Source organism: Parasteatoda tepidariorum, chromosome 7, assembly GCF_043381705.1.
Source record: "Parasteatoda tepidariorum isolate YZ-2023 chromosome 7, CAS_Ptep_4.0, whole genome shotgun sequence".
In the NCBI taxonomy this organism is placed as follows: Eukaryota; Metazoa; Arthropoda; class Arachnida; order Araneae; family Theridiidae; genus Parasteatoda; species Parasteatoda tepidariorum.
The window spans coordinates 38,082,860-38,097,141 of NC_092210.1; the positions used below are offsets into that span (position 1 = coordinate 38,082,860).

The 14,282-nt window shown below is 29.7% G+C and overlaps 1 protein-coding gene across 4 annotated transcripts in view; it reads right to left on the minus strand.

The window, feature by feature from the left end:
* Nucleotides 1-14,282, minus strand: part of LOC107450794 (ATP-binding cassette sub-family G member 8) — a 66,122-nt gene that overhangs the window by 19,515 nt on the left and 32,325 nt on the right. For 2 of the 4 annotated variants that reach the window (XM_043054536.2, XM_071183294.1), the window contains 3 exons: nt 6,577-6,733; nt 5,313-5,875; nt 3,274-3,544 (listed from right to left, as the gene is read on the minus strand). In XM_043054536.2, coding sequence (XP_042910470.1) covers nt 3,274-3,544; nt 5,313-5,875; nt 6,577-6,727 — 985 coding nt within the window. In that variant the 5' untranslated portion in view covers nt 6,728-6,733. Of the gene's footprint in view, nt 1-3,273; nt 3,545-5,312; nt 5,882-6,576; nt 6,734-14,282 lie in introns of all 4 variants that reach the window. The other 2 variants (XM_043054485.2, XM_043054442.2) reach the window with 1 other exon arrangement.

The following is a 14,282-nucleotide window of genomic DNA, read 5'->3' on the forward strand; positions in this document are numbered from 1 at the left end:
GCAATTTGAGAATATGTCACAAAGTCAAAATCAGAACGGAATTACAGCACAAAAGACATTCAAAAACATTTACAAAATTTTTATTAAAAATTTTATAGAAATTACAAAATTTTATTTATTATTTCTATAAAATAAATTTAAATCACGCAAATATTCATTTGTGTGATTCAAAATTGCTTCTGTGATTAAAATTTGATAAATACGCCAGGTGTATAATTTTTGTAATTTTTTACTTCAACTAAATTATTAACTTTTAATTTTATCAAGCTATCAAACATAACATGTATGGAAAAACTCAGTTCAACTAATGCTGGTTAATTTAAAAAAAAAATCTCCAAGTTTATTTTCGTCTAATATTTCTAGAGCAACTGTAAACCAAAAATAAAGAGATAAAGTGCAGTAAGTTTTACTGCTAAAGTGCAGAAATAAGTAATTATGTAGATTATCGGGATAATGTGCAAATTAACTAGAGTGATCTGTTGTAGTGCCGAAAATTGTTTAATTTCTCACAATGGGCGCATCACCTAGCTAATCTGTCCATTACCGACTAAACTCTCGTTAAAGTGAAAATAAGATCTTTACTGGAACAACAACAACGTTTCTGTACGCTTACATTTACATAGTGTTATTTATTTTTCGGTATCTAAATCAAGTTAATGCAATCAAACTATCAATAAATTAGCAGACTTACTAAAATCTAAAAATTAATTGTATCAGCTAATCAGATGAACAAAATCAACTAATTAGATAAAAATCTTATACTATAATACGAGGAATGGTTGCCAAGTCGAAAATCGCCCCAGAATTAATAAACTCCGGTAAACTTGGGGGTCTGGGGTTTTTGGCCACGAGGAATCGATTGGCGCCGGTTTTGAAGCGCTACGGTCGAGCAGTTCGGAGTTACAGATAGGATATTTTCAAACTTTATTAGTTCGCCATAATGGCTATAGATANACAATATATTTCATTTAAATTTATAAATTAATATTACATTACTTTAAGGCTGATATTTCGTAATATCATGCATAAAAAAAACTACAGTGTATAAAATAAATTAATATTTATAAAAAGACTTACTTCGTAAAATACTTGACAATTCTCTGATAAATATTTAAATAATATGAAACTTAAGTATAACACAACAAAGAAGCATTGAATGGAAGTACACTAAGTTTTAGATCTTACTTCATCTTATAGTATAAGTACAAAATGATAACTTTTGTAAGGAAATTAAAAAACAAAAGGAATCCTTTAGAGTATTTTTTTTACTATCGAAAATGTAATTTTTGCTCAAATACATATCAAATTTTAACTTCGAATTACAGAAACAAAACTTCAAAGTCTTTATTTTTCTTAATATATATATAGGGCGAAATATTTAAACGATTCACTGAAACTAAATATATATTCAGAATGAGAACTATTAAGTTAAACAAATACTCAGGAAAAGTAGAAGGTTTTAAATTTTGGTTTTCATTTTAACATATACCGAATCGGGTTCAAAAAATGTTAAAAGGTAGAAATATATATATTTTTTTAGAGATACAATTAATAAATTGAAAGATTAATCTAAACCTTATTTTTTTATTATTGTAATTATTAGCATTAAAATAGTATTGCTAATTTGTTATATAACATTTAAAATAAAATTAATATATAACTGATGGGCTTTAGACGATATAGTACTGAATGAAAAGTTTTCTAAAAGGGGAATTTTTACATCAAACTTTTTATTGGTATTGTTTATAGGTACTTCACAAATTCTAATGGGCATTAGACAATGGCCCAGTTCACAGAAACATCTTATTGTCCGCATGGAAATAGTTTTTTATTCTAAAAATACTCTCTTGAACAATTTGAGAATATGTCACAAAGTCAAAATCAGAACGGAATTGCAGCGCAAAAAACATTCAGAAACATTTACAAAATTATTAAAATGTTTATAAAAATTAAAAAATTTTGTTTACTACTTATTATTTTTATATGAATATTTGCGTGATTCAAAATTGTTTCTGTGATTAAAATTTGATAATATGCCAAGTGTATAATTTTATAATTTTTTACTTCGACTAAATTATTAGCTTTTAATTTTATCAAGTCATCAAACATAACACGTAAGGAAAAATTTAGTGAAAATTCAACAAATGCTGGTTAGTTTTTGAAAAAAAATTACCAAATTTATTTGCGTCCGATATTTCTAGAGCAAGTTTAAACCAAAAATAAAGAGATAAAGTGAAGTAAGTTTTAATGCTTAAGTGCAGAAATAAGTAATTCTGTACATCAGGGGTCCCACCTTTTTGTACCTAAGAGCAAATACTAGAATATCGGTCGAATGGCGGGCACCATATATTTTTTCAAGATAAATTTATACTTATCAGACATAGGTAATAATAAACACTACATATAGTGCTAAAAAAACTTAATTTTAAAAATTAATTTAACATATGAATATAATTAGTATTAATATTCTTGTGTATGGTGCCCGCGGACATGGGGTTGGGGATCCCTGCTGTATATTATCGGGATAATGTGCAAACTAGAGTGATCTGTTATAGTGCTGAAAATTGTCTAATTTCTCACAATGGGCGCATAACCTAGCTAATCTACCCATTACCGACTAAACTCTCGTTTAAGTGAAAATAAGATCTTTACTGGAACAACAACAACGGTTCTGTACGCTTACATTTACAAAGTGTTATTTATTTTTCGATATCTAAATCAAGTTAGTACAATCAAACAATCAATAAATTAGTAGACTAACTAAAATCTGAAAATGAATTATATCAGCTAATCAGATGAACGAATCGCAAAATTAACTAATTAACTGAAAATTAATTATAATACGAAGAATTAAACGGCTTAAAATAATATTACAACTAAATGTGAATCATGAGAAATTAATGAGAATTAAATGAGAACGTTGTTATAAGGAAATACGAGAAAAACTTTTGATCTTTAAAAAAAACGGAAGCCGCTCATTTACTCTATGCCAAGGTAAAACGTCGAAAATATTGATTCCATACTATAACAGAGCTAATCAGTTTATTTGCATATTAGCTAAGTATTGCGCCAAAGCTTCAATGGAAACGGATCCAAAAATCTCAGTCAAAGTATTACCACTTTTAAAAATGAATTAAACCCTCAAATATTAAGAGATTTAAAAATAGTTTCCACTAAAAAAATGAGATAATCTTTAATAAAAATATGATTTCAAAATAATAAAACTATATTTCAATTATTTAAAGTCAATCATACATATTGTTTAATTTTTACCTGTAGTAGCCATTATAGCCAATATTTCGCCACCTCTTGCTTCAAATGACAAACCTTCCAACATTCTTAATTTTGTCCGGGCACCACCACATAAAGTATGCCATGCAGAAGACATATCTAATTCGTAGCTAAGGTCTCGTACTTGTAAGTGAGGATATCTTGGTAAACCTCCATCGTTGTTAGCTCCTGGTAAGGAGGAATAAAAACTGTCTTTTGGAAAAAACCTTTCGTTCAGCATTGGTGCATCGTGACTATAGAAACCATCCATATGCTGTTGGAATTAAAAATTGTCAATTTTCATGTTCAAGAAGTTACATTTAAAATATGAACATTTTAAAATATGGCATAAGCACCGAGAAAGTTAAGTTAGTTACTTTTGCTTGAATTTAAGTTTCCGATGTTATCCTCTTGCAGTAAAGCTATGATTTCTTAAAAATTTGATTTGATACAATAACACATTACATCTGTTCATTTCATACATACCGGAATGATATATGTTACGTTCGTTAATTATTACGACAGTATTTGAAATAAACAGATAAATTGAGTGAAAATAAGGGAATTCTTGATCACGTAAAAACACTAATTGGCAATATCAAATTATTTGTATTATTGTGCATGAATACATAGTAGTTTGGGAATAAGTAAACAATAAATTTGCAAAGCAATGCATAAAAAGTTGAAATTTTCAGATTTTGACATTTATTTTACTTTACTTATATCTTACATAAAATTTTTTTATTTAAATTTAAAAAGGCTTCCAAAAATATGTTAGACTAAGATTAACTTTATTTAAGTAAAATACTTCAGTTTGAAATATTTACGTTTATAATCATAATTTCAAGGTTTTATAATCCGAAATTTAGTCCTATTTTTAAGATAATTTATTAATAAAATAATATCAATTTAAGTCAACATCAATATATAAAGATTTCATTATAGCACTAGAGACCGACGGTTTTAATTTTATTCACCTGTAGAACTCTATATGGCAAATATATCGCGGAACAGCGACTTAATAAAGTTTATTAACAATTATGAACATACATTGTTGATAAAAATACTTAGTTTTCTATAGTTTTAAAATTAGTTTTTATATCTGAGGCCGGCAGCGGAATAAAGTATCTGAAGTATCTGTAAAGCTCTGAAATATGCATTCGCTAAAAAGATTAAATAAGTTAGATTGTGATTTCGCAGAAATAAAATAAAAAAAACTCTTATGAACGTTAAGAATGTTTTATGAGAAACTTTTTATTGATAGTTCAATTTGTTTCATTTTGAATTGAAAAACTGAACTGGAAAAATACAAATATGCAGTTGTTTTGAAATATGTAACCTTTCATAATTCATTCATTACATTGCTAGTAGAGACATATGTATAGATTTTTTATTCTTACTGGCATATGATTTAAATTTCATAAAAATAACTAATATTGAAAAGTAGATGAATTAATGATTGTATCTAAATATCATTGTTGGTTATAAAATTTTTCCTAAATCTCGGAGCGTATGTAACCTTTATACGGGTCATTTGAATCCCATGGAATACTGTTTTGGATACTGCTGATCCAAACTATATTTCTGCTGAAAAGTTTGCACAGTATTGCCCTTCCCTAAAATAAGCAAAACTAAAAAAGATGAAAATGAAAAATTGGAAAAATGTATTTAAAACACTGAATTATACTTGCTTACCCAAAAATATGCACAACAAAAGAAACATGCAAAGCAATTTAATTAAAACACTGAACTGTACTTGCTTATCCTAAAATAAACATAACTGAAGGAAAATGAAAAATTACAAAAATTTAAGTACTGAATTTTATATGTTTTGCCCTAAAATAAGGATAACTGAAGAAAATTAAAATATGGGAAATATTTAAAACACTGAATTCTATTTGATTCTCCTAAAATAAGCGTAATTAAAAATGAAAATGAAAAACGGGAAACTATTTAAAACACTGAACTATACTTGCTTATCCTAAAATAAGCATAATTTAAGAAAAATGGGAAATTTTTTTAAAACGCCAAATACTACTTACTTTGGAATGACTCCGGTGTGAAACATGGTCTGGCGACATCCTGGAATTGACAGAAATATGCGATCCAGCTTTTGAACCAGGAGAAATCACATGACCGTTTCCTGGCATAGGATTTCTCTGATATCCTTCCCTAGCGTCTTCTCTCGCTTTGAGTGCTTGTTGCCTCGTCAAGGCCCGATTGTCAACACTCAAAAGATCTGCTTCACTGCTCGCCTTTAGGCGGGATGCTTTCCTACTTTCAGAATCGATGCCAGAGGCATTGGAAGGAATCACATGGTTCCGGAAATCCGGATCGCTCCTGGTCCGGCGATTTCGACCATTGATGTAGGGAGATCCACCGTTGTCATCGCTAGAGTCATATCCGGATGAACCGTTCCTAAGGGGTTTTGCGTGAGTTGTAGGATGTGGCAACACTCTGGGCAACCCAAACCTGAGGTAAGTGAAAACGTTCGATCCCAGTTCGGAATTACGCTCTCTAGGTCCATACTTGGGATGGTTAAGTATAGTCTGTACAGTGCTTTCACGAAGTCTGAAGTTACCGAATGGAGGTTGTGATTTGTGGCCTGTATCAGGAATAAAATATTTCCTTTTTAGTTTCGAAAATTAGATTTTGAAATTATAAATTTGAAATTATAAATTTGAAACATAATGGAACAAAATATGCGCCAACTCTTGAAAATCAGCTACCTTAGATTTTTGAATTTTTCTGAAATTTTGGTATTGATCTTCTCAATCGAGCTCGTTTAGAAAACAAAAGAACCAAGAATTAATTTTGAGTCAACTACATTTTTGTGGACTTACCTATGAGTTTACATGACGTAACCTGGCAATTTCATAAAAAATAAAAATTAGCTAAATGTTTAGACTTCAGTTACATAGGCAAGGTAGTTAACACAGGCAATAAGTTTACATAGGCAAGCTAGATTAACATTGAAAACTTAGTAAATTTAGAAATATAGAGAGTAAGAACTAGTAAAAATTCTGACATTTCCCAATTTAATTTTATTATAAAGTTCTACATTATAATAAGTTTTAAATAAGCTTGCCGTCATTTGCAACCAGCTTGGACATTTCTCAAAATTATCTAGTACCACATATAAACTTTAATGGCAACCTAGCCAAATGCACAACAGTAAGTGTAATTAAATAATTAATTCTTGACTTCGGTAACTAACAAAGTTTTCGTGACTTATAAATTTTGTCTCATTTTTATTGACTTATAAAATAAAATAGCATGAAAAGAGGAATTTCGAAGAATATTTACCAAGAGCGCTGTCTGTGAAATCTGAGTTAAGATTTTGCCTATAGATACTCCATGCATGTAAGTCTTCTGTCGTTTGACATCGTCCAGAAGGATCTGAAAGGGTGCTTGGGGGCACTGAGTATCTTCGTTCCATAGTACTCATCTCCCACATTTTATTCTAAAGAAATCAAAGAAAATCCATTTTCAATATTTAGTGCAGAAAAGGCAAATAAAATTTAAATCACGACGATAAAATGCTATTTGTGATGCCACAATAGAACACTAAAGATACTTAACTAATAAAGTACTAAAAGCAAAAAATGTGTAAAATTTGGTGCATACCTGGTATTTATACACGAAATTTTGGTATGTACGGATAATTACAGTTACTCTTGACAGTTTTATCTTTTACCAGATAATTCCTCAGAAATGTTTGGAAAACTGACATTTGTACACGTTATTTTGGTATTGTTTGGTCTACGTTAAAGCAGTAGATGTATCTGAGAATTTTTTTTCTCCAAAGACTGCAGGATGTTCCCTTAAAAATTTGATTAAAAAAAACGGAGCAAAATGGGAAATATTACTAAGGTGGTTCAGGTACCTGGAATTGGGTATTTACCTAAAGTAAAAATAAACCTTTCGACGCTGTTTCTAGAAGAAAATAAGTATGCTGTCATTAAAGAAATAATTAAGGTAGGGACAACGGTTTAGAATTTTCAATTTGAAAAATGTGAGTTATTAAACTTTTTTTTTTATTACACACTACTAATTTTCACTCAAAAAACTATTGTTTTTTTCCACACAAAAAAAGGCCAATGCATTTTAAATCATACTATCCCCCCCATTCTTTTCTTAAGATTAAATTGCTTTATTTAATTACATTTCATTAACTGCCAATCTTACCAACCTCATCTTTATGCCAAATAACTTTTTATTCATTCCAAAGTTAAACTTCAGAATGCGTGATGAGCCGACCATCAATGATGAGCCGACCATTTTCCAACTCGTTAATTTTGTACGTGAAATTTTACCATAGTAAATATTTCGAGCAAATTTCGAGGACTACTATAATCTGTAGATAACAGAAAATAACCTTGGATTGGTTTTTCTAAAGTACTTTACATTATGTATGATGTGTATTTGTGTGAAAATTCGCAATAACGAATTTAAGTATTCAAAACATAAAACTCACAAAAACAAGATTATAATCTTCAATCTAAAATCTATTATTTAATTTTAAATTAAATATTTTTAACAGAAAGAGATACAAATTTTTATTAAAAAAAATCAATGGGCAAATTAAATTTATTAAGTTTGCACTGTATTATTCGAGTACTTCTCTGAAATATGACTTCACTGATTGATCAACAATACCAAAATAACTTCTTACATCTACTCCTAGATGGAGACACCACCGTTGAGACGAAGAGAAGTTTTTCTTTAAGATCAAAGATCTGATTTATTTAAATGCATATTACTAGAAAAAAGGGTTTTAATTTTTCTACCTATTTCAGCCTTATAGAAAGTAAAATTTAGTACAAATTACTTATTACGAAATTTTCGTAAGCGAGAAGAAGTTTGCAGTTTAAATTTAATTAGCAAAAAACCAATTGTTGAACCAATTGAACGAAACTGTTACAATTTGCTGAAGATTTTTGTTATTAAATTGGCATGTTGTTAAAAAAAAAGGAAATAAAAATATAATATGATAATATATATCACGAATTTATTAAATTTAAGGATCCGCTTAAATTTGACCTGGTTAGCAAAATGAAGAAATATTATTAAGAAGACGATAGAGTGACTGAGGAACGATAATCGCGAACGAACGAGAGAATTTTTAAAACAACCGATCGATGATTAAATGAACTTTCGGCTATGATTTCATCTAAATTGGAATAGAATATGTTGTTATAGCTCATTCAATAAAATATTTTTTTATAAAATTCATCATGTTTCGTCAGAAATTATTCATCTGTCAGCACAATATACATTTACATACATATATACAAGTATATACATATATACACATATATATTCAAAATTAAGATTATTAATTTAATTTCAGGAACACTTTTGACTGATGTTTTTTATTGTTATTTTATAACCGTAGTTAAAGAGCCGACACAATTTTGAGTTACGATTACCGAACTCTGTAGCCTTCTAATTTTAAACACAATCTGGAAGACAAGGGAACTCCTGGATCAAGTATTTGGAGAAACTTCCATTCGTGGATGAAGTTTTCATGGAACTAACCCGCATTTGTGTTACATGGATAGGAACCACGAAAACTACGAAAATCTCCAACGGTTAGCCTGATGGCAAAAGGACTCTTACCCATGTATTTACCATTGAATAAATTGAAAATGCATTTACCATAATTAAAAATATAGCTTTAGTATAAATTATATATCATACTTACAAATAAAATCCATGCATAGATTTATAAATTTTTATTACCAAATTCCATTTAGTAAGCGTGTTTAAATTCCTTTTGAAGATAGTATGGAATAATGTACTATAAGGTGACGAAAAACAAAGCATTTACTTTTCTATAACGTTCTTGTTAACAATGGTATTATTTTATCTGGTTTTGTTTAACCACTATTTAATCTAACTTGTATGAAACGCTTCAATAAGTACAAAAGATTAAGAAAATTTTATACTGTTAAGTTAGAAAGAACATGTGTAAACATTTGTTCGAAAGAAAACAAGAGCAAATGGAAACAATATTGTGAAAGTTAAAAAAACAGAGAAGTAAATATTTGAAATTTTATAAAATAAAAGATTTTATAAATGTAGATGTGATATATAAAACGTTTGTTTTTGTTATATTCAGATGAACAAGTACAAACAATTACAGACACAGTGAAATTCTAAGAACCATTAATCTCAATCGATGATGAATCTTAATTTTTAAACATTAAAAAATTTGAATAGTTAGAACAATTATGGATTTAATGATTTCGTTTGGGAAAGTTAGTGTTTTCTTTTTTTTCCCGCAATTTTATTATTTGAAAAAAGTTTCTTTACATAATTCATGTTATAATTATTTCATTTAAAAAATTTTTTCATCGATTTAAATTAAAAAAACTTAAAATACTTCACGTATAAATGCTATTGAAAATTTCTACAAATCAAATAAAAAATTGATTGCGTTATTGGCGGAAGTCTCCACTTTTCAGTAAAGTTTTAAATTAATCATGCTACATCTGAACAGTCACCCCAAATTTCCTGTAGAAACTTTTTTTAAATTTCGTTTTTGAAAAAATCTAAAAATAAAAACATTTTTATAGGTGCGCAATAAAAGTCCTTAGAACTACGTGTAAAAAATTTGCACAGTAAAAAATATATTTTGTATTGTTAATTGTTAAAATGAAAAACAATTTACACCTAAAATAAATTATAATTTTAAACTCAAATCAATTCCTTTTTCTGAAATCTCTATTTCTTTTCAAATTTCAACTGCCAATGAGATAACCCAAGTTCTAATCCCAGTTCTAATCCCTGGTGGCTAGTTAATAGGAATTCAACTCCCTGCTCGCATCAACCATGGAGATGACGTAAAATATCATCNAATTATTGGCTTAACTTGTATGAAACGCTTCAATGAATACAAAAGATTACGAAAATTTTATACTGTTAAGTTAGATAGAACGTGTGTAAACTTTTGTTTGAGAGAAAACAACAAGAGCAAATCAAAACAATATTGTGATAGTTAAAAACACAAAAGTGAATATTTGAAATGTTATGATAAAATAAAACAGATGAACAAGTACAAACAATAGATGTACAAGTACAAACAATAAATGAACAAGTACAAACAATAGATGAACAAGTACAAACAATAGATGAACAAGTACAAACAATCACAGACACAATGAAATTCTAAGAACCATTAATCTCAATCGACGATGAATCTTAATTTTTAAACATTAAAAAATATGAATAGTTAGAACAATTATGGATTTAGTGATTTCGTTTGGGTAAGTTACTGTTTTCTTTTTTCGCTTTTTTATCGTTTAAAAAAAAGTTTCCTTATATAATTCATGTTATAATTATTTCATTCAAAAATTTTTTTCATCGATTTAAATAAAAAAAAACTTAAAATACTTCACGTATAAATGCTATTGAAAGTTTATACAAGTGAAATGAAGAATTGATTCCGTTATTGGCGGAAGTCTCCACTTTTCATTAAAGTTTTAAATTAATCAGGCTACATCTGAGCAGTCACCCCGAATTTCCAGTAGAAGCTTTTTTTGAATTTGGTTTTTGAAAAAATCTAAAAATAAAAACATTTATATTTTTAAAGGTGCGCAATAAAAGTCTTAGAACTACGTGTAAAAAATTGCACAGTAAAAAATATATTTTGTATTGTTAATTGTTAAAATGAAAAACAATTTACTCCTAAAATAAATTATAATTTTAAACTCAAATCAATTCCTTTTTTCTGAAATCTCTATTTCTTTTCAAATTTCAACTGCCAATGAGATAACCCAAGTTCTAATCCCAGTTCTAATCCCTGGTGGCTAGTTAATAGGAATTCAACTCCCTGCTCGCATCAACCATGGAGATGACGTAAAATATCATCAGTGATTATCGGATCATGGGATAGAACCCAGTCGGTCTAAACGGGGGAGGATTTTCCTCTCTATGTAACACAAATGAGGTTTAGTTCCATCAAAAAGTCCTCAATGAAGACTAATTTGTCTTAATGCTTGATCCAGGAGTTACCTTGTCTTCTAGGTTGGGTTCAAAATTACAAGGTTACTGAGTTGAACATCGATGATCGTAAACTTAGAATCGGGCCGTCTGTTCAACGCCGTTTATAAAAAAAGTGCTTGGTTTCATTCAAAATAAAGTATACATTATTAACTAATATTTAAAAGTCAATATATGTTAAAAACTAACTCTTTCGAAAGACTATATAGAGAATCTTAAAAAAGTTATTAATATTAAGCAATGCAACTTTTAGTTGCTTAATAGTTCAAAAGCACGAGAGACTAAATCTGAAAGGTCACCGTTAATCTGTAATAAATTGTCACCCAATATCAGGTGAGTTGGGGTATCAAAACATCTCCTGATCCCAGAAGGTCATCTACCTGCCAGTTAAAACTGTCCTTAAGAATTATTGGCTCGTCCTTGACACAGAATGCCAATCATTCCTTAAGAGATACGATGAGATAGGACAAGCTGCTTGCAACCCTCATACCAATTAGCAACAGTTACGTACTAAGGAAAGCATACATTATAGGGGCTGTTTTTACATCTTCATCGCATTTTTTTTTTTACATTTTATTTTATTTTATAACCGCCGTTGAACAGCCGGCCCAATTTTTGGGTTTACGACTACTAAAGTTTAACTCCGTAGATTTGTAATCTTGAACCCAATCCAGAAGACAATGGAATTCCTGGATCAAGTATTTGGAAAAATTTGTTCAATGGAGGTTTTTTTTCGATGAAGCTAACCCACATTTGTAATACATGGAGAAGACCACTTGAACCTCCCACGGTTAGCCTGACGGCAAAGGAACTTCAACCCATGATCCGTGTATACCGCTGACGATGTCTCACGACCGAGAAGGAAATAATTAGATTACTTCTGCCTACTATACTGAAATGTCTCGAACTCAAATTTACGGTGGTTAGTGTGATTTAATGGCTGTTCAAAACAGATTTTAAATTACTAGTGGGCTGCGCCCCCTAATCGCTAACGCTCGCCAACCCCCGAAAATTGCTACGCAATCTTATATAGTTTGCTTCGCTCACTACTAACTTTGGTACATTGCAAATGCACGCAATTCTGAGAATTCAAAACAATCGTTCGAATCCATATAACAACTTTTTTTTTTAAATTGCATCTTTTTAGTAAATACTAAGTCATTAAAATAAATTTGAATTCAAGTAAATGACTTGTAAATCGTTAAACCTATTAGAAATGTGCTATAGTATAAAATTTTAAGATAAAATTTCTAAAACTGATATCTCTTTAAAAAGGTTAAAATTTTGGCGTGAAAAAAAGCGCTTTCAACAAAATACTAGAATAGAGATCGACAAAGACTACTCACTTCTGCCTAGCCTAATAGTATGAGAGTGCCGCAGCTGATAGTGAATTTTGGAAGAGACCACATTTGGTGAGAATGATCTCTCTGGTTATTTCAGTTTCCGTTTTTAAAAGCGCTATATGTTGAGCCACCTCAGCTAGATTTGGCATGTGACATTTTTATCGGCAATCATTGGTCGATTTTCTAGCATTGCAATTCGGGGAGGCTTTTTTTTGTCGCCATGTAAGAGAAATATATATATATATATATAGATTACGAAAATTTGCGAGGACATCTCTTGGAAATAGTAGTTAAAATGAAAATCAGAGTAATTCCGCGCTAACGACAACTAGACTGTGAAAAAAATTGGCTAATATATTATTTAAAACTAATTAAGATGTTAGAATTGGAGGAGGGTTTGAATAATTAAAGTATTTAAAAACAGTTGTGCTGTGCATTTGGCTTGGTCACATTTAAAGTTTATGTGTTTTGCATGGTAATTTTGGTAAGTGACTAAGCTGTTCACCAAAGCTGGCTAGTTCTAAATAATTAATGAACATTTAGTCATCAATAAATGTACCATTAAAATTTTTTTTTACTACTAAGTTGTCTAGATCAACTTGATTCTTGAAGCCGGTTTATTCTTGAAGATGTCTACAAAATTAGATTTTTTAGATTAACGCTAGTTAAATTCGAACGATATTATGACTTTACGTTCACAAACGTAAACATTGGTTCACATACGTATGTTTATCCATTCCACACATATAACAGTATCTGACAGCCAAATTGTTGAATTTGTTAAATTATTGGTTGGCATAGCTTTACTAAATTCCAAATAGTTTCCGCCTTATGGATTAGAATTTGTTCAATTTTAATTAATTTCTTAAAAAGTCACCGCTTTGCCACTGCTTAAATCCCACCATGCCACTTTGTGCTATGCGTATTGTAAGGAAGGCATATATTTTCTACCGATATTGTTATTGAAGATTGCTTTTTCAGACCATAAAAATGCAAAGAATTTTTCAATTAATAATTTTTTATTTGAAACGGGGTTATGTAATATGACACAACTTAGCAATATGCATTACATGATGAATCAAATCCATATACAATTTTGCAATATATATTATAATGACATACAATTCTGCTAAAACATGTATATTAAAGTTGCACCTAATTCAGATGAAGCAACGAGTAAAAAAAAAATTCCAGTAAGAAAATGAAACTTTTACAAATATAACCAAATTCGCTTTTTTGCAATTTTAAAACCAACCTCTTGAAGCCCAGCTTCCAATATATTTTGATGCAATTGGGAAACTTTTATCACTTAAAAAAATAATATTTTAGAAATAGTTTTCCTATCAGGGCAAGTTTTTTTTCTTAGATTGCCGAAATTTTTAATTATAATTAAATATCTTTAGGAGGCCAGGATTGCCTAGTTAGTAGCGCGTCAGGCCCATGTCTAAGAGGTCGAGAGTTCGATCCTTACCAACTGAAGCCTCTCCATTTAGTAAATGGTGACTGGTGCACGATCTGCTTGGTCACAAGTCCTCCATGTTTCAATAACAAACCATACCTCTGATTCAGGTCAAAAAACGATCTGCGGATGAATGAATGGGTCTTCCCTGTAAACGGGCGATGATGTGTGCGTGGATCAAGTTGTATTCTTGGTCATATATG